Source organism: Microcebus murinus, chromosome X, assembly GCF_040939455.1.
Source record: "Microcebus murinus isolate Inina chromosome X, M.murinus_Inina_mat1.0, whole genome shotgun sequence".
In the NCBI taxonomy this organism is placed as follows: Eukaryota; Metazoa; Chordata; class Mammalia; order Primates; family Cheirogaleidae; genus Microcebus; species Microcebus murinus.
The window spans coordinates 13,758,747-13,785,576 of record NC_134136.1 but is presented as its reverse complement, the minus strand read 5'-3'; the positions used below and the strand labels follow the sequence as shown (position 1 = coordinate 13,785,576).

Sequence of the window (26,830 nt, the reverse complement as noted above, 5' to 3'; positions counted from 1 at the left end):
GTATGTACATGGGTTATGTATACAATGTGCATTCATCTATACCATATATAATACATGTATTTTTTGAAAGTAAACTTTCCAAATGCATATGTTGTAGCCCATGTGAGACTGGCCAGATGGCCAGTGCCTTGGCATTGGGAGCATGTTGGAGCTATTCAAAACTATTAAAGTCATTAGCTCTAATTTTAAGCTAAGCAGAGTAAACAAATTCTTGCCTAAACAGAAACCAGGGGTTTGCTTTTCCATCATTGAACCAAAGTTTTAAAAACTCAGATATTACACAAATACCTTCTAATGTGTGTAATATTGATATGTTTAGTTGAATTCAGTAGTCACCCAGTGGTAGTATAACTAGTAGTCCTTTTTTTTTTTTTTAAGCATAAAGATACTTGGATTGGTTTTAATTAATTTAAATATTTAGAACCAATTGGTTCTAAATATTATTTTACATGTACTCATTCACCAAATTATTATTAAATATCTCTGTGTGTAAGGTGTAGTGTTAATTACTAGATAGGGTTCATTTGACTATTGCTCCAGGTTTCTGCCTTGATAACTGAAAAACAATTAACTTCTTATCTATCCATTCTTCCATAATCACAAAGAAATGTCTGAACAGAACAATATATTATGTCACAAATACCAACAAATTTAGGCTTATGGAAAGCATTTTATTAATAAAAAGTATTTTGGGGGTGTTAATGTTTTAATTCTATACTCCTGTGGCATTGCTCACAGATTCACTGAAGATCCTTCCCACCCTTTTGTGTTTTGTAAAATATTAATAACTGATTTCCTCCTACTCAAATAAGCTATCAAGAAAGTGGAGCCTGGTACATATGGCAATTTAGTTTGTGCCTTATTCTTGCCTTACATTAGCACCCCTTACTCCTGGCATTAGATTATGGCAGTGAGAGGGGATTATTACATTTGAGCATATGTCCCTCTTGCTTTTATTAAATATTCCTCTACAGTCATTTTTGGCACATGAGGAAGGGAACTTGTTTTTACTAATGAATTGCTTTTGGATTTGGGTCTTTTATTACCTCGGACTCGCTACATTGATGTCGAAATTATGAGATTTCTAGAGGTTGGTTTTCTAGATTAGCAAGTCCTCGTTCAAGTTGCTAGTGATAGTTCTCAATTCAGTGATGTTTGATTTAGTATATTCTACCTTAAACTTGCTGAGGTGTGTGCTGAATTTATGGAAATTGTAGCAATAGCAGGATAATTTTGAAATTGAATTTATTCTCATTATTTTCATAATGAAGTTGTATGGAACCTGGATAGCAAGGTGTACAATAGCTTATGTGACCCATTTTAACAGATGTGTGTAAGCAGTTCCTGGTAAACATAATATTGATTAGATAACATAGGGCTGAATATTTCCCTTTTATTTAAACTATTAGATGCAGTATTGCAAATAGATAATTAAGGGACCATGGCATGGCCCCTTTTCTAGAAATAAATGCATCTCTGAAGATAGAGAATGATGCATGAATTAGGGTAGTGTTTTGGAAACTTATTACATTGGGTAAATATTGTAACTTAAGAGTCATCATCTTTTTTTAATTTGAGAGAAATGTAACTGTTGTCACCATTATTTTAGTTTTTATGGTCTTAAATTCTACATTCTTTGAAAGTGGTGTGTTTGACTTTATGATACAAGTAAAATTGAAAGTGATTTGGCTGTATTATGGCAGTTCCAAAAAGTGAACTAAATATTCTTACCCATTAGTCTCTTATTAGGATTAATAGCTTCTAAAACCTAATGTACTCTTCTTCCTGTCTTCAGGGAGCTGTATTTGCAAGTTTCTGCCAATAAAAGTCTGATTATCTTATTAGTATTCAAAATGCATTGAAAAACATGAATACTTTTTACTGGCCATTTTTCTTAATTTATAAAGGTACAGGGACAGTAGAGTAATTAAAAATATAGGTAGAGTTTTATGAAATTATGCATGTATTCTGGGTAAAGCAATATGTTGTGTGTACTGTGACAATTATAATCACATAGAGTAGATAATTTTAGTTTCTTTGTTCATTTCTAGGCTAACTTGATGCTGTCTTGTGCATTTTTTAAGTTTATGGTTATAATTACTTTAAAATTACATAGTTTAATCCAGAGAATGGTAAACTTTTAAAATTAAGAACCAGATAGTAAATATCTTAGAGTGTGAGCCACATATAACCTCTGCCACATATTCTTCTTCTTGTTCGTTTTTCTTTTTAACAAGCCTTTTAAAATGTAAAAGAAAAAAAAAATTCTTAGTTCGTGGACCATACAAAAATGAGTCAAATTTGGCCCATTGGGCTGTAGTTTAGACAAATGACTTTAGAATGTGGCTTATGAAGCTAAGTTTGTACTAATCCTGCTGACAAAGTTAAGGGTTAGGAATCTAACTCTGAAAAAAAATATATAACCCTTTGAGTTACAGTCAGCTGTCCATATCCATGGGTTCTGCATCTTTGGAGTCAACCAACCATGAATTGAAAATATACAGAACAAGTGGATGGTTGCACCTGTACTGAACATGTACACTTTTTTCCTTGTCATCATTTCCTAAACAATATTGTATAATATAGTATAATTATATAGCATGTACATTATATTAGCTATTATTAGTAATCTAGAGATGATTTAAAGTATATGAGAGGATCTAAATATGTTATGTGAATTAGTAGAGTATGTTATAGTAAAAATATATACAGACACTTTTTCACTTCTCTCCAGTTTGTGGTTCTTAAAGCAAGGAGTATATCCATGAGTTTGTATATATATTTATGGGTTGATTTGAGAGATTCTTTTCAAGTTGACCAAAAAATGATTTTATCGTTATTTTAAAAGTGATCTTCCCACAGTAGTATGACATATCACAACTAAAATTATTAAGTTAATAGCATTGTGATAATTATGTAGTAAGTTTTGATTCATGGATATATTATTTTGTATACAGATAGCATTATTCATCTTTGGTGAATTATTAACTAAAATGATTGATATGCCTTTTTTTCTGTATTCTGGTTTTTGACATAAAACATTCACACATCAGGCATTTATTGAGCACATGTCAGACACTATGCCAGCTGTTTTAGGAACATCGTATTAATCCTGACAAAAACCCTAGGTTGCTTATTTTATGGAGGAAGAAATTGAGACCTAGAAAGTTTAATAAACTTTTCCAAGATAGTAAAAGTAGAGCTTTAGAATTTGAATCTAGGCCTGCTTGACACCAAAGGATTGCTTTTCTCATGATATATTTTGCCTGTTTTGTGAATAAAACTGTCCTCAAGGAGCTTTTCTTTTTTTTCTTTTAGCGTATTATGGGGGTACAAGTGTTAAGGTTACGTATATTGCCCATGCCCCTCTACCCCCTTGAGCCAGACCCTCAAGTGTTATCATCCCCCAGATGTTGCACATCTCACTCATTGTGTTTGTATATACCCATCCCCTTCTCCCCCCTCCCACTTGCCCGACACCCGATAAATGTTATTCCTCTGTGTCCACTGAAGTGTTGATCCATTAATACCAATTTGCTGATGAGTACATGTGGTGCTTGTTTTTCCATTCTTGAGATACTTCACTTAGTAGCATGGGTTCCAGCTCTATCCAGCTCTCACCATTGTTTCTTAAAGCTGAATAGTACTCCATGGTGGACATATACCACATTTTATCAATCTACTCATGAATTGATGGGCACTTGAGTTGTTTCCACAGCTTTGCAATTGAGAATTGTGCTGCTATAAACATTCAGGTGAGTCTAGGTACATATGACAAGAAATCTACCAGATATGGTGAAATATTATTATTTTTTATCATTAGAAATTTAATTGTTATAAAATACATGACATAAAATTTGCCATCTTAACCATTTTTAAGTGTACAGTTCAAAAGTATTGAGCATCATCAACATTATTTTGTAACCAATCTCCAGAATTCTTTTCTTCTTGCAAAGTTGGAATTCTTGACACATTAAACCAAAGCTTCCTATTCTCCTTTTGACCCCATCCCTAGCAACCACCATTCTACTTTTTGCCCTATTCTTTCTATCTCTATTAATTTGTCTATTCTAGGTACCTCAAATAAGTGGAGTCATATGGTATTTGTCTTTTTGACACTGGCATATTTTACTTAGCATAATGTCTTCAGGGTTCATTCATGTTGTAGCATATGTCAGAATTTCCTTTTTAAGGCTGAGTAATCCATTGTATGCATATACCATATTTTGTTTATTCATCTGTTGTTTAGATATTTGGGTTTCTTCCACTTTTTGGCTGTTGTGAATAATGCTGCTGTAAACATGGGTGTACAAATATCTCTTTGAAACCCTGCTTTCAATTTTTGATTCTGTAACTAGAAGTGGATTTGCTGGGTCATATGGTAATTCTATGTTAAATTTTTTGAGGACTGCTATACTGTTTATTTCATAGCAGCTATACCATTTTATATGGTCACCAACAGTGCACAAAGGCTTTATTATCTCCACATCCTTTCCTATGATGGAATTATTTTGAAAAAGTAAATTCTAGCATATTCTGGTTTTAGTATACATTGGATTTTTATTTCATCTTCTGCATCTTTAATAGCAACAAAGTTGCACCATTGATAATTCAGGTTCAGAGGGATAGCTATTAAGATACTGAAATATCCCCAATTGTTAAAGGAATATGAAATTGTGTTCTCTGTACTGTTTATTAAGTTAATGAATGATTTTTTTTCAGAAAACAGGATTAAAAGTCAAAAATATAATTGTTCAATCTTAAGTTTATTAAAACCAAAATTAATTATGTTGCCTTATTGGCCAAATGTTTTATAAAAATTTGGCTCTACTTGATTATTTTTTCCTAGGTCACTGATCTACAGTTTCATGCCTACCAAATAAGAGCAAATACATGAGTTTAATAAGTAAAGATATATTTTCAAAGTATTAAACTATAAAATCTGTCTCTAGAAAGTCTGTTATAGGGAGAATTTTAAACCATAGGCACTATTGTCCAATGATATTGATTGTATTATTTATTACTGCAAAACAAATTACCACAAATTTAGCAGCTTTAACCAAAACACATTTATTATTTCACAGTTTCTGTTAGTGAGGAATCTGGGCATGGTTCAGCTAGGTCCTCTGCTTAGAGTTCCACAGATCTGTAATCAAGGTTTTCAATTGTCCTGCATTCTTATCTGGAGGCTTGACTTAGAAAAAATCTAATTCTAAACTCCTTCAGCTTCTTGGCAGAATTCCTTTTCTTGTGATTGTAGGACTGAGGTCCTTGGCTTCTTGCTAGGTATTGAGCTCAGCTCCTAGAGGATTCCTGTAGCTCCGAGAGGTTGGTTACGGTCTCTTGTTATGTGGGCTTCCTCAACATGACCACTTACTTAAATCAAATCAGCAAGGAGAGTCTGTAGAGTTTTATATGATATAATGTAATCATATATGTAAAATCCCATCACCTTTGTCATGTTATGTTGGTTGAAATCCAGTGGTAGGTCTTGTTCAGACTCAAGGGGATAGGGATTATACAAGTTCATGAACACCAACAGATGATGATCATGGGGGCCCATCTTAGAGTGTCCACTACATTGATGAACTGGTAGTTTTCTTTGTTTTATTTTGTTATGGGCTTAGTTCAATTTATGGACATAGACCTTTATTGCAGATAGATGTGGACCCACCTCTAAGTTTAGATATAATTTACTTCAGTTATTTAAATGAAATAAAAAAAATGAATTGAAGGACTCTTCTTTACAAAAGCTGTCAGTGACTAACATGTAAACATGAAGCTTATTTGAGAGATAAATTTTCTTTAGAATATCATCTTCTTAAGCATACTTTTAATGTTAAGTACTAGTTTTTTTGTTTTTTTTTTTCTAGGTGGATTTTGTGGATCCTGGAGACTGCTTGAAAATTTGTATACTATTGAATTTGTTGTGGAAACTGGTGTCCTATGTATGTTTTGTTACCCATATTTCTTATTACTTTCTACCTAGCTTTTCCTTAGTTGTGTATCTTTCTACTTTCTTCTTCAGTATATCTTTCAGCACCAAGCCATGAGTGCTGTTAAATTACTTCTTTTTTTTTTTTTTTTTTTTTTTTTTTTTTTTTTTTTTGAGACAGAGTCTCACTTTTTTGTCCAGGCTAGAGTGAGTGCCGTGGCGTCAGCCTAGCTCACAGCAACCTCAAACTCCTAGGCTCGAGCGATCCTTCTGCCTCAGCCTCCCGAGTAGCTGGGACTACAGGCATGAGCCACCATGCCCGGCTAATTTTTTTTATATATATATATCAGTTGGCCAATTAATTTCTTTCTATTTATAGTAGAGACGGGGTCTCGCTCAGGCTGGTTTTGAACTCCTGACCTTGAGCAATCTGCCCGCCTCGGCCTCCCAAGAGCTAGGATTACAGGCGTGAGCCACCGCGCCCGGCTAAAATTACTTCTTTGTTTAACACTGAGGCTAGGTGTATGTATCTTAAAATTATGACCAGATAACAATAAGCCTTTTTTTACAAAACTATATGTATTTGTACATTCAGTTTCCCATACCACCTTGAATTCCAAGGATCAGAAAGAGAAAATATTTTTTTTCTTTTTCAGTACAGTTTTCCTTGGTGAGCTGCTTTTCTCAATAGTAGTAAGAAAACTGTGGATTTGAAGTGCCCCATGTTATTTTCTGAGATTCATTTTAGTATTTCTGTCTAACATACTTGAAAATGATTTATTGAATTATTTTCTGATAAAATATTTAAATTATTCTTCAGTAGGCTCTGTTAGGAGAGTTTGTTCACATAGGCTTTGAAGTATCTGAGTAAATTATTACTGCTTTTATTACTGTTGATAAATTTCCAGAATCCTCTATAACAAATTATTTCTTCCACATTTGGCACTTAATTGGGGGAAGCAGCTTTTTCACTTATCTTTTCAACTTATGCTTTATTTTTGAAATAAAGGTTTATTATCATAGAGAATTCAAAAATGTTTTTTTTCACATAGATAAAAATGATTTAAATTTTAGTAAGTATCAGTGAATGCTGTGGTCCTCTGTGGGAATAAATATTCTTATATTGTTCTTATATTAAAACTTGGTACCTAGTAAATGAAGTGGGAGTAATGGAGTGTTCTTTTTTTTTTTTTTTTTTTTGAGACAGAGTCTCACTTTGTTGCCCAGGCTAGAGTGAGTGCCATGGCGTCAGCCTCGCTCACAGCAACCTCAAACTCCTGGGCTCAAGCAATCCTCCTGCCTCAGCCTCCCGAGTAGCTGGGACTACAGGCATGCGCCACCATGCCCGGCCAATTTTTTGTATATATATTTTTAGTTGGTCAATTAATTTCTTTCTATTTTTGGTAGAGACGAGGTCTCGCTCAGGCTGGTTTCGAACTCCTGACCTTGAGCAATCCACCCGCCTCGGCCTCCCAAAGTGCTAGGATTACAGGCGTGAGCCACCGCGCCCGGCCGGAGTGTTCTGTTTTTAAAGGCCATTTCTGGTGACTGAAATAATTTCCAGGATAGAGTGATCCTTTTGACTCATTCAGATTCATTTTATTTCTAGTTCTTTGAGACCCACGGCTTTCTGATAAATTAGTCATAAGATGGTATGAATAGGAAGTAACCAGTAACTAAGGTAACAGAGGAAAGCAGTATTTTTCTTTTTCTATGGATAATCCTTTTAAATCCTTTTAAATGCATAATCCTTTTTCTGTGGATCATTCTAAGAGTCATTTTATACTGAACTTTTACTTATCAGGATTCTGTCTTAATATTGGTTTCTGGACTGTTTTGCTATTCTCCTTTCTCTATTTTTATGATAAATCTGTCACAGTTTTTTTTTTTTCCTGCTTTTTTCTGTTGAGGTAAGATGGTAGATAGTAGTGCCATTTATTTAAATGGGAAACTCGGGAGGAAGAGCAGAATTAGGGGAATCACTAAATCCTTTTTGTACTGGCTATTTTTGAGAGACGTGAGATTAACAAGTAGAAATTTTAAGTAGGCAGTTGGATATATAGATCAGGATCTCAGAACAGTAGTCTCTGAGTAAATGTGAGTCATGTCAATAAATTAGCTGCCTGGGTAAAGAATGTGGAGTGAGATGAGAAGGCGAGTACATTTCTGGGGAGTTATAGTGTATCAAGGATATTAAAAAATAACAGTAAAAGAAATTGGAGTTAGATAAAATGAGAGTGTGATATCACAGGAACTAAAAACTCAAATAGGAGAGCGGTCACCTGTGATATACTGCAAAGAGAAAAAGTAAGATAAGGACTGATTGATCTATTAGCGAAATAGACATCATTGGTAACTTTATGTGTTTTCCATTTTTTTTTTTGTTTAGAATAAAGACGCTATTTGAATAAATAATGCTGAATAATTTACTTTTTAGTAAATTGATTTAACATTTTTCTTTTTTTTTTCTTTTTTGGATTAGAAGACATTTTTTTTAAATTCAGGATATCATGGGGGTACAAACATTTTGGTTGCATGAAATGCATTTGCCACACTTAAGCCAGGGCTACAAGCATGTCCTTCCCCTATACAGTGTGCCCCATTTCAATTAGCTATGGGTTTACTCCCCCCAACCTGACCACCACCCAGTGAGTATTACTACCATATGAACACATTTTTCATATGATAAAATTCACTTTTTATCACATATGGCTCTGAGGTTATACATAGACTTGTGTAACCACCACCACAATCAAGATAAAGAATAGTTCCACCACCCCTCCCCCCCAACACACATATAATTCCCATGTGATGCCTCTTTATAGTCAACCCCTAGCCCTAGCCCTAACCCCTGGCCACCACTAATCTTTCTCCAACCCTTATAATTTTTCCTTTTCAGAATGTCATATAAATGGAACCCTACAGTATTAGCCTTTTGAATTTAGTTTCTTTTCTTTACAATAATGCCTTTGGGATTCATCTATGTTGTTGAATGTGTCAATAGATTATTCTTTTTGATTTCTCAGGGGTATTCCCCTTCTTCTACCCCTAACCCCTGGAAATAAATGATATGAATTATTTCCCTATAATTTTGCCTTTTTTCAGAGTGACTTGTGCATAGAGTCATATAATATTTAGTCTTTTGGGTGTGGCTTCCTTCAGTTAGCAAAGCACTGTTAAGATTCATCCATGCTCTTACAAGTATCAATAGTTCTCTTTTTATTGATGAGTAATATTCTATTTATATACTCACTAGTTGAAGGACATTTGGATTGTTTACAATTTATAACAATTATGAATAAAGCTACTATAAACATTCATGTACAGAGTTGTGTATTAACATAAGTTTCCATTTATTTCAGGTGGATGTTCCTATTTTCTGTCCTCCATGATTTCTTATGAGAATTCTACAATTGTTCAATCTGACATTCCCATTTATGTAATGTGTTGTTTTCTTTCACTTCTTTTAAGAATTTTTCCCCATTTTTCTTTTGGTTCAGAGTAGTTTAAGATTTGTCTTGGGGTGGCTTTCTTTAATTTTATTCTATTTGGGGTTCATTGAGCTTCTTGAAACTGTACATTTTCAAATTTGGGAAAATTTCAGTAATTTATCTTGTAAAAGCAGCTTCATTGAGATGTAATTCACATAATGTACTTATTTAAATTTACAATCTAGGCCGGGCGCTGTGGCTCACGCCTGTAATCCTAGCTCTTGGGAGGCCGAGGCGGGCGGATTGCTCAAGGTCAGGAGTTCAAAACCAGCCTGAGCAAGAGCGAGACCCCGTCTCTACTATAAATAGAAAGAAATTAATTGGCCAACTGATATATATATAAAAAATTAGCCGGGCATGGTGGCGCATGCCTGTAGTCCCAGCTACCTGGGAGGCTGAGGCAGAAGGATCACTCGAGCCCAGGAGTTTGAGGTTGCTGTGAGCTAGGCTGACGCCACGGCACTCACTCTAGCCTGGGCAACAAAGTGAGACTCTGTCTCAAAAAAAAAAAAAAAAAAAATTACAATCTAATGTTTTTCTTATATTCACAAATATGTGCAACCATCACCACAGTCAATTTTAGAATTTCTTCATCAAATCAAAAAGGAACATTGCACCTTTTAGCTATTTTTTCCATTTTCCCATACCCTTGACCTAAGCAACCACTAAACTACTTTCTGTCTCTATACATTTCTTTGTCTAATAGTTTCATATGAATGAAATTGCTTTCATTTCTTTAATTTTTCTGTATTACTCTCTGTTTTTTAACGGGATAATAATGACATGGATTTCAGTTATCTTCTGGTACTGTTCTACATGTCCCTGAGGCTCATTTGTTTTTAAACATTCTCATTCTCTTTCTTCCTATTGGATGATTTATATTGATCTATCTTCGAGTTTCCTGTTTTCTCTGCTGTCTCGATTTTTAATTTCAGACTGTTACATGGGTACAAATGCTTTGGTTACATGGATTACTTTTGTACTGCTTGAGTCAAAGTTATAAGTATGTCCATCACCCAGATAGTGTACATTATACCTATTAGGCATTATTATTGAACCTATCTAATATTTTTTAAAGTGTTCAGCCATTAAGATTTTTAGTTCTATAATTATTTAAATTTGATTCATTTTTATAGTTTCTGTTTCTCTGGTGAAACCTTTTAATTATTTCATTCAGGTGTGTTATCATACTTATAATAACTGCTTTAAAGTCTTTGCCAGATATTTCAACATTGGAGCCATCCTGGAATTGATACCTGTTGATATTTTGTTTGTTTATTTGTTTATTTCATTAGGCAATCTACTTGTTTAGGTTCTCACTTCCAAGTCCTGTCTCACCCTCTCTGGGTAATGGTTCCAATGTTAATTCGATTTTCAGAGTGTTTGAGTCAGCACTCTGTGTGTGCCATGCAGTCTGTGTTCTAATTCAGTGATTAGTCTGAGACTTGAGCAATAGTTGATATTGAAGTTCAATTCTCAAAGATTTTGCTATGCTTCTTTAGTTCTTTCCTGCACACATGCAGTTTCTTGTTGAAACCGGGACTTGTCTTGGTTCATACACAGAATTAGGGGATCTCCTTCTCTCCTATTCTATCCTGTGTGATTTCTTCCACTTTCTTCAGTTCCCATAGATCCCTTTATTCTTTTACTCTGGCCAGAAACATGAGTTTCTCTCAGAGTCTTAGCTTTTCGTGCTGTCACATAGCTTTACACTATTGGAGCTGCCCTTTAGATAAAGTGAAGAAGAGAAAGAAAAAAAAAATAAGTATCACCCTCACACTTATGAAAGGGTCCTGTTTCCCTCCTTCCTCTGGCCAGAGAGATCGGTTTTCTCTTGATTAGAACTTACCTTGCAGTAGGACTGGGAGTTGAAAAAGAGAAAATTGGGGACACAAAAGAAGACTTGGGTTCTTTTTATGATCCCAAGCTCAAAAGTGCATATTTTGCTGGTTCTTATACAGAACATGGGATTTCTTTTAGAATTTTTGTTCATGTCTACTGTGGAGTTCTATGAATAATTTTTTCCTAAGGTAAAATTCAGCAGATAAAGGTGGAAAAATAAGCCCTAGGAATTCAGAGTTATTTTTCAAATTTTGATTTCCCTCCCTAATACACTAGATATTGTTCAGTTTGCAGAATCCTTGAGTAGTTTCTTTTTGTATTCTAGGAGTTTTAGTTTATAATCAGGAAGAAAGAGCCTTAACAGGCTTATTCCATTTTGGCTGTTAGTAAATGCTCTATTTAATTTGCTTTTTAAATTTATAGATGGGCTGTGGTAAAGTTCCTTGAAACATCTTATATCAGTGCTTGGTGGACTTTTTCTGAAGTAAAGAGGCAAATATAGTAAATATTTTTAGGCTTTCCAGGTCTTTGTCATAACTGCTCAACTCTGCTGTTATAGAGGAAAGCAGCCATGAGTAATATGGAAACAAATGGGTGCAGCTGTGTTCCAGTAAAATTTTATGCAGAAATAGGCAGCAGGCCAGATTTGGCCCCTGGGTTATGTTAATAGTTTGTAGACCCTCTATCTAAGTCCTCTATACTTTTTCTTGAAGTAGAGGTTGAAGAATGAATAGTATTACCTAATGAGCTTTGCATGTTGAAATACTTTTGTTTCTGTGACCACTTATATCTCTCCCTGATAATTTATTCTTTATTCTGTATAGTATCTCATGAAGTTTAATTGAACTAAATGAAAGGAGAGGAATACACAGCAATGCAATTATATAAAACTCTTCTCATTGTAATTTGTTTTGAATGTATCTATATGGTAGAATCTATGGCATTTATTTTTCCTGTCATAAATATTTGGTTGGACAATCCTAAGAAAAATACATAGATCATATGCTTAGTATATCATCATCTGTTATTGCAGAGCTCTAAACAATATTAAATGAAACATAATGCTCTGAAAATCAAGGTTTCTCAAGGACAATCTTAAAACCATGTTAATAGCATTCCTTTTCAAAGTACCTTCTATGTGTCTTTTGTCCTTTTGTTTTTCAGAAACCATGGGTCTTGTTAGATTGTGGAGGGAAATGCCTAGGTTTTTTTTTTAAGTTATTACTCTGTTTTAATACTCCTGAATTTCAGTTTTTAAACAATGTTTTTCAGGTAAATGGTCTTAAAATGATTGATGAGCCAATGGAAGAGGGAGAAGCAGATTCTTGCCATGTAAGTATTCATGTTAATTTCTTTATTAAGCCACATTTTAGCATATAAGGAAAGAGAATGAAGGGAAAGGAGAAAAGCTCTTGTCAATTAAAGAAACTTTTTCAGGCAAGTTTGTAACAAGCAAATGCAATTACTAATAAATAACCTACAGCTCAAAATATAGGGCAGTTTTCCTGTGAGAAATTCTGATAAAGTTAAACAGTTTTATTGAGATATAATTTATATGCCATAAAATTCACTCATTTTAAGTGTAATGGTACAATTTTCACTTGTCAGTATATGAGTAACTGAATTACTTAAATATAGAATTCACTGAATTAAACTAAATAAGATTGTCACCAACTTCAGGATAGAGAGGATATCTAACTTGGAAATATTGAACTATAAGGATAACTTGAAATCATTTAAAATCTATTTCCTGGATTTCAGAAAGGATTATATCTAAATTATTTCAGAAGAATTTTAAAGACTGCTTAGCTATTAGGCCATTTGATGCAAGGCGTATATACTAGACTCTCATTTTACAAGATCTACTTTTACAGAAGAGTGTTCTTAAAATTTTATAGATAGTCTGAATAATGTAACTCTCTCCATTTATGTTGTTATTTTATGGGTAAGTATTTTCATAGAGTTATAGATTTTTTTTAACCTGGAAGGACCCTCCGAGATAATATCTATAATACCTTCATTGTATAGATTAGTTTACTGAAACCTGGAGTGGTTGTGATTTATCCTAGGTGATAAAACTAGAAAGTATCAGAATCAACAGCTTAACAAGCTGTTAGGTCAGCTATATTGTGTAGACCCAAAGAAATAGAAAACGAGGAGAACACTATCCTTTTCCTGTTTAGTTGTGGATGAAATCAACCTGATGGCTCCCCCAGCCCATGAAACTTGTTCATAAGTGGATTTATCTCAGATAGAAATCAGCAAAGGGATTTAAATTGGGATTGTACAAGACATCCCTTTGAAATGTTCTATGTAACTACCTCTGCAAATCGTGACCATGTAACAAAGCTCTCAGCTCAGATTGACAAGATGAGAGATATATTGTTGTTATTTTAGCTTTTGCAATTTACTTAATACAAATAGCATTTTAATGTTGAGTATAATTATACATAAACTATCAAAATCATCTAGAGATTTATCTAAAGATCATATGGACTAAGAGGCATAGTAATATTTATTTTGATAGTTTTATTATAAAAGACAAGGAGTATAAAGAACTACAAAAGGCAGTGGGGAAGACTGCCTTATTATATTTTAGCATTAATAAATTAACAAGGAACACCATGCCCTATATCACACAAGAAAGGAAAAAATTATGTGTGCATGCATGCGTGTGTGTATATGTATGTTTAGCCAACGTAAACTCATAAACATACATAAACAGAGGGTGATTGTCAAATATTTACCTATATACCAAATATTTACCTATACCTATATATAATTTTAATAGATGAGGCAAGAAGTACAGTGTTTAGTGGAAAGACAGTAAAAATATACAGTGCTAGATGTTAATTTAATTTACCTTATGCAGTCAACTTCAGTGGGTAACAAGTGGAGCCTGAAGTTTTGGAGAATAAGGGATCTAGAATCACTTCCATAGATTTCATTGAGTTTGTGGTCTGAGTTATATGGACTTAAAACCATGTACTTTTGAAGTGTGATGGTTAAAATACTCAATTTGTGTTAGTAAAACTGTATCAATGACAAGAAACACCAACCAGAGTGCAAGCCCCACATCCCTGCCTGCCAACTGGTGGGCAACACTACTGTGGAATCCGGTGCTCTGTGGTGGGCTACAATCCTTGGTTATATGCTGCAGCCAGCAGGCTATATCCCCGAACCCTGCGTACTGCATAGCAGGCAACTCCCCAGAAGATCTGCATGCTGTGCAGTAGGCCATGCTTCCTGGTTTTATGCACTAGCCAGCAGGCCATGCCCCATTGACCTGATATCACCAGAGATTCAGATATCCAGATGCAGGATGATCATCAAACACCAGTTAAGATTCTATAGCTAATAGGACATCTCCAAGAAACATAGAAACCTACCCAAAGTTCAAATGAAGGAGAAAATTCTACAAGCTACAAGATGAAAGCAACAAGTAACCTACAAAGAAAAGCCCATCTGGCTAACAGAAGAATTCTTAGCAAAGACCTTATAAGCCAAAGGGATTGGTATCTCATTTCCTTGAACACAACAACTGCCAGCTAAGAATTTTGTATCCTGCTAAACTAAGTTTCATAAATGATGGAGAAATAAAGATTTTTCCAGAAAAGCAAACACTAAGGGAATGTGTCACTACTAGACCTGCCATAGAGGAAATGCTCAGTAGTGCACTATATATGGAAGAGCGTAATAGATACTCGCAAGTTTAAAAACATCCCAAAATTAAGGCTCACAGCTCTTATAAAATAATAACCCAAGAGGGGAAATAAAACAACAATATGTCATTCAACAGCAAACAGAAGAGTACCCCACATATCAGTACTAACAGTGAGTGTGAATGGCCTTACTGCTCCAATTAAAAGACATAAACTGACTGAATGGATCAAAATCATTCCCAAGTATGTGTTGTCTCTAAAAACCCATGTAACACACAAGGACACACACAGACTCAAGGTAAAGAGATGGGAAAAATTATTTCAAGCAAATTGAAACCAAAACCAATCTGGTATAGTCATTTTCATACCAGGTAAATTGACATTAAATCAATAATGTTAAAACAAGTAAAAGATGGTCATTATGTAATGATAAAGGGAGCAATTCAGAAAGAAGACATAACAATCCTAAATATATAGTATCTAACACAGGAGCTCCCAGGTTCATAAAGCAAATTCTACTAGAGCTAAGAAAAGAAATAAACAGTAGCATCATAATCACTGGGGACTTGAACACACCAATGATGTTAGGCCATTAAATATGAAATATCTGATATCCAATCAAAAGTGTAGTTTATTATATCTTAAACAAGAAGCAGTACAATTAATCAAAGTATGTGCCTAAACTATTGACACAGTTTTGCCATCTTAATGGTAGCTTGTGTATGCCAGCAGCAAAGAAGCCTGGAGAGAGAGTGGTGATGAAATCCTGAAAGGTGTTTTCCACAGCTTTTTGAGAATTGAATATTTTTCCTTGCAAGAAGTCATAGTCAGTACAAGGTCTGGTGAATACGGTAGATGACAGAGAGTTTCCAAGTCTAGCTGCTTTAATTTGGGTAGTGTTGTTTGTGCAATGTGTGGTCAGGCATTGTCTTGCAAGAGAATCAGCCTGTCTCTGTTGACCAGTCTCAGCTGCTTAATCACAAGCATCCTCACCATTTTATCCAATTGCTTGCAGTAGACATCTGCTGTAATTGATTGACCAGGTTTCACGAAGCTGTAGTGGATAGTACCAGCCCTGGACCACCAAATAGACACCATTAGCTTTCTTTGATGAACATTTGGTTTTGGACTATGTTTTAGCACTTCATCTTTATCCAGCCATTGTGCTGAACACTTGTAATCATCAAAAAGAAGGCATTTTTTTATCTATTGTAAAAATATGGGGTAGAAATGGTTCACCTGTATGTTGTGATGGCAAAGAAAGGCAAGCTTTGAGATAATTTCTCTTCTGATGCTCATTTAATTAGTGGGGAACCCATCTATCCACCTTTTTTACCTTGCTGATTTGTTTCAAATGGTCCAATGTTGTTGGAATAATAATGTCGAACCTTGCTGCTAATTCACGCATAGGTTGATAAGGATTTGCTTCCACTACAGCTTTCAGCTCATCATTATCCACTTTGGTCTCAGGTCACCCACATGGGTCATTTTCAAGATTAAAATCACCAGAATGGAACTTCTCAAATCATCGACATACTGTGCGTTCATTAGCCACATTCTTCCAAAACACTTCTTTGATTTTTCTAGCTGTCCATGCTGCATTAGTTCTATGATGGAACTCATATTTGAAAATAAGTTGAATTTTTGACTTATCCTTGGTTTCACAAACATTGCTCTGAAGTAAAATTTGAAAGATAATCACATGCTACAACCTGAGTTTGAATGACTGAGGATGTACCTTCATAATAAAAATAGAACAGGAAGAATCAAAGTGAAATGCCAGAGGTGTTAACTGTGAAATGTATTACTTAAGGAAATCAGACACTTCATACTTAATAACCTAATAAAACTGGACAGATGACTGAAGCAGAAAATACTAAAAAGGAAATACTGGACTTAAATGAAAATCTAGAACAAATGGACCTAGTAGACATTTACAGAATGTTCTATCTGAAAACTACAGAATTATACATTCTTCTCAGCAGCACATGGGACGTTTTCCAAGATTTCTCATAACCTAGGTCACAAAACATGTCTCAGCAAATTCAGAAAAATCAAAATCATGCTAGAGATCTTCTCAGACCACAGTGGAATGAAACTAGAAATCAATTTCAAGAGAAACAATCAGATCCACACAAAGTCATAGAAATTAAACAACCTGATGCTAAAGGATCCTTGGGTCAATGAGGAAATTAAGATGGAAACCAAAGGATACTTTGAATGACAAAAGGGATAACAGCTACCAAAATATACAGGATACAGTAAAAGCAGCTATAAGAGGAAAATTTACAGCCCTAAATGCTTGTATCAGAAAGACTGCAAGAATGGTCTCCAAACATCACATGTACTCACTATTAAATTGGAACTAATCAAACAAGCCTTATGTGCACATATGGAAATAAAACTCATCAGAAATCAAGCAAGTGGGAGGGAGGAGGAGGGGATGAGTATTATTCACACCTAATGGGTATAATGCACACTGGGTAATGGGACACACTTATAACTTTGACTCAAACTGTACAAAGGCAATTTATGTAACCAAAATGTTTGTACCCCAGTAATACTGTGAAACAAAAAAGACAGAAACATCATAAATTATCAACCAGATGTCACATCTCAAAGAACTAGAAAAAGAGGAACAAACCAAACCAAAAACTAGGAGAAGGAAAGAAATAACAAAGCTCAGAGTAGAACTGAATGAAATGGAAACCCAAAAAATAATACAGATTACCAATGGAACAAAACATTGGTTCTTTGAAAAGATCAAAATATTAATAGACCACTAGCCAGATTAACCAGAAATAGAAGAGTATGGACTCAGATAAGCTTCAGAAATGACAAAGGAGACATTACAACTGAAACATCAAAAATACAAAATATCATCCATCAGTACTACAAATATCTTTATGCACACAAAGTAGAGAAACTAGAGGAAATGGATAAATACCTGGAAACATAGAAACTCTCAAGGCTGAATCAGGAAGAAATAGAAATCTTGAACAGACCGATAACTTGATAGTTATTGATAGCTAGATTGAAGCAGTAATACAACAAACAAACAAAACAAAAACAAAACTCCTAACAACAACAACAAAAAGACCTAGACCAGTTGGATCACAGCCAAATGCTAGCAGATCTACAAAGAACTGGTACCAATCCTACAGATACTATTCCGTAACATTGAGATGATGGGAATTCTCCCTAACTCATTATAGGAAGGCAGTATCACCGTGATAGCAAAGCCAGGAATGAACAAAACAAAAAAAGAAAACTACAGACAAATATCCCTTATGAACATTGACACAAAAATCCTCAACAGCATACTAGCAAACCAAATTCAACAGCACATCAAAATGATAATTCACCATGATGACATGGCTTTTATCCCAGGGATGCAAGAATGGTTTAATATATGCAAATCAGTAGATGTGATTTACCACATATATAGAAGGAAAAATGAAGACCATATGATCATATCAATAGATGCAGGAATAGCATTTAATAAAATCTAGTACCCTTTCATGATAAATACCCTCAACAAACTAAGCATAGAAGGAGCATACCTCAAAATTATAGCAGCCATATGTGACAGACCCACAGCAAACATCATACTGAGTAGGGAAAAGTTGAAAGCATTACCCCTAAGAACTGGAACAAGACAAGGCTACCCACTGTTGCCACTTCTGTAAAACATAGTACTGGAAATCCTAGTCAGAGCAGTCAAGCATGAGAAAGAAATAAAGGGTATCCTAACTGGGAAAGTGGATATTGTACTATCCGTGTTTGCTGATGATAGGATCCTGTATCTAAAAATCCCTGAAGACTCCACCAAAAAATTCCTGGAATTGATATCCGGAGCAAAGTCTCAGATTATAAAATCAGTGTACACAAATCAGTAGCATTTCTATGTACTGTTAACAGTCAAGCTGAGATTCAAAGCAGGGACTCAATATCATTTACAATAGCCATGAAAAAAAATACTTTGGGATATATTAATATGTAAACAGGGAGATAGGTGAAAGTTCTCTACAAGGAAAACTACAACTCTGATGAAAGAATAGTAGAGGACACAAACAAATGGAAATACATCCCTTGCTCATGGATTGGTAAAATCAACATTGTTGAAATGTCCATCTACCCAAAGCCATTTATGGACTCAATGCAGTTCTCATCAAAATACCAACATTCTAGGCACTTCACAGATCTAGAAAAAAATAGTCCTATGCTTCCTTTGGAACCACAAAAGGGCCTGAATAGGCAAAGCAATCTTGATCAAAAAGAACAAATTCATGGCATCAGATTACCTGAATTCAAATTATACTACAAGGCTACAGTAACAAAAACAGCATAGAAATGGTATAAAAGTAGAGACTTAGACCAATGGAACAGAATAGAGAACACGTAAATAAAATCATATAGCTATGACCTACTGATCTTCTACAGAACAGACAAAAGCTTACACTGGGGAAAGGATTACCCTATTCAATAAATGGTGCTGGGAAAATTGGAAACCAGTCCCCAGTGCCAAATAGGTTGAGGAGCATTGCTTTTAATAGTGTTCTTCAATTTTGAACTGTAAGAATTGCCTCTGTGGCATGATGCTGTTTTGTAATTGAGTGATTTGGACAGTCTACTCCATCAATTATTGTTGCTTTAAGCTTTCCTTTGATTCTTTTTTCTTCAGTTAAAATAAGCAAACTTAAATAAAAGGCTTCTCACACTCCATGAATATCTAGCATATGCCCAGCAAAGCTGGATTATTGTCACTATAATTTAATAAATTTAATATATTCAGACTTATGAAGCATTGTTCCATTTTTTTCAAGAAAACCTTCATAAGTAAGTATTAAGTAACAGGTCACTGATAAAGGATACCTGACATCACATTTCACTATTCTGTCCCCTACCTTTCCTAACAAAGTCAAGGTTAGAAAAAATATATTATGGTTCTCTTTTAGTAGATAGCTGACATGAGTTAATTTCCTATTTGTTGTCAAAATACACATAGCTGTCTCATATTTGGTAGTTTATAATCCATTTGTGTTTACTTTTAAAGGTTGTATGTAATATTTGCTATTCTCTGAAATAAAATACATATTTCTTCCTTGTATCATTGCATAATCCTTTTTTAATTTCAGGATATTATGAGGGTACAAACATTTTGGTTACATTTTATGTCTTTGCCTCACAGAAGCGAGGATTAGTGGCATGCCCTGCCCCTCTACAATGCTCATCACATCCATCAGTTGTGAGTTTACCCCCACACACACACCCCTCAATCCCTGTAAAATACTACTATCGTATGAGCATCATAGTGCTGATCAGTTAGTGACAGTTTGATGGCGAGTACATGTGGAGCCCGTTTTCCTGATCTTGTGTCGCCTCACTTTGGATAATGGGCTTAAGTTTAATCCAGGATAGTATAAGCAGTGCTAGCTCACTGTCGTTTCTTAGAATTGAGTAATAATCCATTGAACATATACCAAATTTTAATTATGCACTTCTGAATTGACGGGCACTTGGGTTGTTTACATGACCTTGCAATAGTGAATTGTGTTGCCATAAACATTCAGGTGCAGATGTCTTTATTGTAGAATGTATTTTGCTCTTTGGGGTAGATGTCTAATACTGCTATTGCTGAGTCGAATGGTATTTCTATTTTTAGCTGTTTGAGGTATCTCCAAATTCTTTTCCACAGAAGTTGAACTAATTTCAGTCCCACCAGCTGTGTAAGAGTGTTCCTGTCTTTCCACATCCTCACCAGCATTTGTTCTTTTGGGATTTCTTGATACAGGCCATTCTCACTGGGGTTAGGTGGTATCTCATTGTGGTTTTGATTTGCATTTCTCTGATCATTAGAGACATTGAACATTTTTTATGTGTTTGCAGGCCATTAGTCTGTCTTTTTGGAGAAGTTTATGTTCATTTCCATTTCCCATTTCTTGGTGGGGTTGTTTGATTTCTCTTGTTAATTCTTTTGAGTTCTAGACAGATTCTTGTTATTAGACCTTTATCAGAAGTGTAGAGAGCAAATATTTTCTCCCATTCTGTGGGTTGTTTATTTGCTCTAATGATAGTTTTCTTGGCTGTTCAGAAGCTTTTCAATTTGATCAAATCCCATTTGTTTATTGTTGATGCTGCGGTGATTGCCTTGGAGGTCTTCCTCAAGAATTCTTCGCCTAGGCCAATGTCTGATAGGGTTTTTCCAATATCTTCTTCTAGTATTCTTAAGGTTTTATACCTTACGTTTAAATCTGTTATCCATCTTGAGTGGATTTTTGAGAGAGGTGAGAGGTAGGGATCCTGATTCAATCTTCTGCATGTAGCCATCCAGTTTTCCCAGCACCATTTATTGTAGAGAGATTCTTTTCCCCATTGTATATTTTTGTCTGCTTTATCAAAGATTAGGTTACCATATGCAGATGGTTTCATCTCTGGAATCTCAGTTCTGTTCCAAATGTTGATACTTCTGTTCTTATGCCAGTAACAGGCTGATTTAACTATGATTGCTTCATATTACAGCTTGAAGTCAGGAAGACTGATGCCTCCCAGTTTGTACTTTTTACTTAAGATTGCTTTGGCTATATGATGTTTTTTCTGGTTCCATACAAAGTGAAGAAATATTTTTTCTAGATCTGTAAAAAAATGACAGTGGTACTTTGATGGGAATTGCATTAATTCTGTAGATCACTTTAGGTAATTTTGACATTTTAATAATATTGATTCTACCAACCCATGCATAAGGTAGATTTTTCTATCTCTTTACATCTTCTACAATTTCCCTCTTTAGTGTTTTGTAGTTCTCCTTGTGTAAGTCTTTTGTATCTTTTGTTATATATACTCCTAGATATTTCATTTTCTTTGGGGCTATAGTAAAAGGTATTGCTTTTGAGTTTCTGCTTGACGATTCTTGGCATATATGAATGCTTCTGATTTGTATATATTGACTTTGAAACCTGAAACCGACTTCATTTATCATATCCAGGAGTCTCTTGGATGAATCCATGGGGATTTGTAGGTATAATATCATATCATCAGCAGAGAGCAATAGTTTTATCTCATCTGCCCCCACTTGGATTCCTTTAATACCCCTCTCATGCCTAATTGCTATGGCTAGGACTTTGAGCACTATGTTGAATAGAAGAGGAGATAGTCGGCATCCTTGTCTAGTTCCGGTTCAAAGAGGGAATGGTTTCACGTTTTCCCCATTCAGAATGATATTGACAGTGGGTTTGTCATAAATGGATTTGATAAATTTAAGGTATGGGCCATCTATGCCTATTTTGTTAAGAGTTTTTATCATAAAGTTGTGTTGGACTTTGTCAAATGTTTTTTTCTGCATCTATTAAGAGAATCATATGGTCTTTGTTCTTGTTTTTATTTATGAGGTGAATTGCATTATGAGGTGAATTGCGTATGTTGAACCAGACTTGCATCCCTGGAATAAAGCCCACCTGGTCCTGGTGAATTATTTTTTTGATGTACTGCTGAATTCTGTTATCTAAAATTTTGTTGACGATTTTTGTATCTGTATTCATGAGGGATATTGGTCTGTAATTCTCTTTTTTTTTTGTTGTGTTCTTTCCTGGCTTTGGTATCAAGTTTACATTGGCTTCATAGAATGAGTTAGGAAGGATACCATCCTTCTAATGGTGTGGAATAGTTTCTGTAGTATAGGTATGAGTTCATCTTTGTATGTTTGGTAGAACTCTGAAATGTAGCCATCTGTCCCAGGACTTTTTCATTTGGGAAGGTTATCAGTTACTGCTCCAATTTCTGAGCTGGAGATTGGTCTATTCAGGAATTCTGTTACCTCCTGGGTGAACTTAAAGAGGTATGAATCCAGGAATTTGTTCATTTCCTCCTCATTATGTAATTTTTGGGCATATAGTTTTTTATAGTAGTAAAACATAATGTTTTGTATTTCTGTGGTGTTTGTTGTTATCTCTCCTTTTTCATTTCTTATTGAATTTATTAGAGTCCTTTCCCTTTGAGTCCTTGTCAATCTAGCAAGAAGGCCATCAATTGTGTTTATCTTTTCAAACAACCAGCTTCTGGTTTTGTTGATCTTCCATATAATTATCTTGTTCTCCATTTCATTTAGTTCTGCTTTGATCTTCGTTATTTCTTTTCTTCTGCTATGATTGGAATTGGTTTTCTCTTCTTTTTCCAATTCCTTGAGTCCATTCATTAGGTTGTCAGTATCTAAGCTTTCTGTTTTTGGATGTGAACATTTATTGCTATTAGTTTCCCTCTCAGATAAGCTTTTGCTGTATCCCACAGGTTTTGGTAACAAGTGTCTCCGTTATTTTGTTTGAATAAACTTTTGATTTCCCTCTGAATTTCTTCCTTGACCCAATAATTTTTCAATAATACATTGTTTAGTGTCCGTGATTTTGTGAGGCATTGAGTGCTTCAATAGGAATTGAACTGTAATTTTATACCACTATGGTCAGAAAAGATGCAAGGTATAGTTTCTATTTTCTTGAATTTGTTGTTATCTGATTTGCGGCCTAGGATGTGATTAATTTTGGAGAAGGATCCATGGGCTGCTGAGAAGAATGTAAATTCAACTTTATTTGGGTTGAATGTAGAGATCTGTCAAACCTTTTGGATCAAGGGCTCTGTTCAGGTCCATTATTTTTTTTTTCTTATTTTCTGTTTGGAGGATCTATCTAGATTATTCAGTGGAGTGTTAAAGTTCCCCGGTACTATGGCAGTGTTGTGTAATATGGTGTTTAGATTAGAAAAGGTTTGCTTTATTTAATTGGGTGCTCCTGTACTGGGTGCATAAATATTAAGAATTGTTAAATCTTCTTGTTGGATTTTCCCTTTCACCATTATAAAATGCCCATCTTTATCCTTTTTCACTTTTGCTATTTCAAAGCTTATGTTATCTGCAAATAGTATAGCTAACCCAGCTTTCTTTTGACTTCTGTTCGACTGGATGATAGTTTTCCATCCCTTGACCTTAAGCTGGAAGGCATCTTTGTGGGCTAGATGTGTTTTCTGTAGACAGAAGATACTAGGCTTGTTGATTTTTATCCACACTGCCAGTCTGTGTCTTTTTGGAAGAGAGTTTAAGCTATTTACATTTATTGAGAGGATTGAAATTGGAGGAAGATTTCCATTCATATTGTTGGGTGAAGTCTTGTTGCTTTGTCTTACTCCTTGAGCCATCATGTAGTTCGAGATTAAGCTTTAATTCTTTGAAGATTTTACTTTGAGGAGTGTCTATTGCCCTGTTCAGTTAGAAATGCGGGTCTGACAACTTCCTGTAGGACTGGTCTGGACTTTGCAAATTCCTTCAGTGATTGCTTGTCTGAGAAGGACTTTATTTCTCCCCCATAGGTGAAACTTAATTTTGCCATATAAAGAATTCTAGGTTGGGCTTTGTTTTGTTGTAGAAGATTAAGGATAGGCACCCAATCCCTCCTGGCTTATAAGGTTTCAGATGAGAAGTATGCTGTTAGTCTGATGGGTTTCCCTTTACAGGTTAATTGTTGTTTTTGCCTCGCTGCATGGAGGATTGTTTCTTTCACCTTTACTTTGGTCAGCCTAATGACCATGTGATGAGGTGATTGCCTTTTCATGTTGAGTCACCCAGGAGTTTTGTGTACTTCTTGTATTTGGATATCAAGATTTCTGGCCTGGCCCAGCATATTTTCCTCCAGTATTCCATGAAATAAGTTTTCCAGCCCTTGTGATTGTTCCTCTTCCCCTTACAGAATCCTGATCACCTTGAGATTTGGCTTTTTTACATAATCCCACACTTCTTGTAAGCTTTGGTCTTGTCTCTTGTTTTTGTGTTCCCTTTCTTCCTCTGATTTGTTTAGCGCATAAGCATAATCTTCAAGTTCTGAGATTCTTTCCTCTGCATGGTCCATCCTGTTCTTGATGCTTTCCCCTGTATTATGAAGATCCTTGATTGTTTCCTTCATTGCCATAATTTCTCATTGTTTTTTTTCTGTATAATTTCAATTTCTTTAGAGATTTTTTCATTCATTTCTTGAATTGTTCTTGTGGTTTCTCTATGATGGGGTTCTATATTCTCTTCAATTTCGTTCAGTTTTCTAACAATCCATATTCAGAATTCTTCCTCCGTCAGTTTAATCTTATCATGTAAGTTGATGTTGGTTGATGGAGGTCAAGTATTTTCTTTTGGAGGTGACCTTTCTCTCTGCTCCTTCATGTTTCTTTGTGATCTTCTGTTGGTTTTTTCTCATCTGGATGTTTTGCCGAGGACCAGAGGCATTGGGAATGGGTTATAAGCCAAATTCTGGGATTCCAAAGGAATGACTTTTGACAGGGCTGGGAATATGTGCTCTGGTCCTGTATCGTCTCAGAGGAGTTTGAGTCTGTTTGTTTATCTTTGATCTAATGTCTTCACCTTCTGTCTATAGAGATTAATGTATTTAGGCCCCTTGCTTAGGGACTCTGGGGTTAGATCACTCTTATGAGAGCGAGTTCACTCTCAACCCCTAGGTTGAAGTAGGAGGCAGTATAATAGGCTCTGTGATTACTCTCTATTTTGTTATCTGAGGCTTCTGAGAGTTCCAAACCAGAAAGAGATCTGCCATGTCGCTTAGCCCCTGCTGGGGTGAGGTCAGTCCCTTCTGCATGAAATTCCAGTGGGCTGGTCGCTGCCAAGGGTCTTCTTCAACCCCAGCAGATCTCACCCCAGACACCAGATTCCCACACCCCTCTGCAATTCCTAGGAATGGGGCTTCCCCTTTGGCTGGAGGCACCGGGTATTAGGCCACAGTAAAGAGGTAAAGAGGGGAATCAGCTTCATAGGCTGTCCTGATAGGCTGTTAGAGCCACCTTTCCATGGCCAGTGCCAGCTGGGAGGTGGAAGCGAAGTGGAGGTGACAGTCTGGCAACCTGGGTTTCGGGTTGAACAGCTTCTTTCTGATCTCTGCCCAGAGGCAGAGTCAGATTCTTTGGCGTGAAGCACCCTGACCCAAGTCATAGGAGGGTGTCGGTGATGATGTCTCCCCAGGTTATATCTGGAAAAGCAGCCTCCTTCACAACTCCGCCTTGCCAAGACAGGCTCTGCTCTCTGGACACAGAGCACAGGTGGCTTGTTTAGCGAGAGACCGCCCAATAGCAATCTGATGGGGCAAGCTGCATGAACTGCCCCTCTGTGCCTTCTGCCCCTTTAAACATAGAATTCAAGGCAAGTGGCAGGAATGGGAACAGCCTCTTTCTCAGCTCCACCCAGAGGTGGAATCAGACCCTTTGGTGTGAAGCACCTGGTCCTAAGTCACAGGAGGGTATGAGTGTTAATGTCTCTCCAGGTTATATCTGGATAGCAGCCTCCTTTGCAACTCCACCTTGCCCTTCCCAAGACAGGCTCTGATCTCTGGACATAGAGCACAGGTGGCTTGTGCAACAAGAGGCTGCCCAAGATCAATCTGGTGGGGCAGCCGCATGAACCGCCACTCTCCCCCACCACCCCTCCAAACAGAGTCCAAGTTAAGCCGAGGGACTAGGAAGATCAGGGGCATTGTTGGAGGAACAGAGGGACTTCCCTCAACTCATGGAGTCTCCATGGTTCAAGGAACCCAGCTTTGCGCTCTTTGTCCACTCAGCGCCAGCCAAAACCTCAAGTATATCCAAGGTCAAAGCCTCCTTTCAGTTATACTCCCCTCAAACTGGACCTGGAAGTGTCCTGCAGTGAGAGGCCAGACTGGGCTCTCGCTCCTGCTGAGCAGGTGAGCAACTACTGGGTTCGGACCCTCCCCCACCTGAAACTGCCTCAGCTGAGCACTAAGGAGAGTTCAAAATGTTCCCTGCTTCAGTCTCCTCTCCACACAGCTTCGCCCAGCGCTACCACTTCCCACCAACTTCAGGCATTTCCTGGCCTGTGTGGGTGTGGAGATTGGGTTGGAGGGGAC

The 26,830-nt window shown here is 36.0% G+C and overlaps 1 protein-coding gene across 2 annotated transcripts in view; it reads left to right on the top strand.

Annotated features, from left to right (window-relative positions):
• Nucleotides 1–26,830, top strand: part of RPS6KA6 (ribosomal protein S6 kinase A6) — a 135,063-nt gene that overhangs the window by 13,114 nt on the left and 95,119 nt on the right. For both annotated transcript variants that reach the window (XM_012738662.2, XM_020284931.2), the window contains exon 2: nt 12,541–12,600. In XM_012738662.2, coding sequence (XP_012594116.1) covers nt 12,541–12,600 — 60 coding nt within the window. The remainder of the gene's footprint in view (nt 1–12,540; nt 12,601–26,830) is intronic.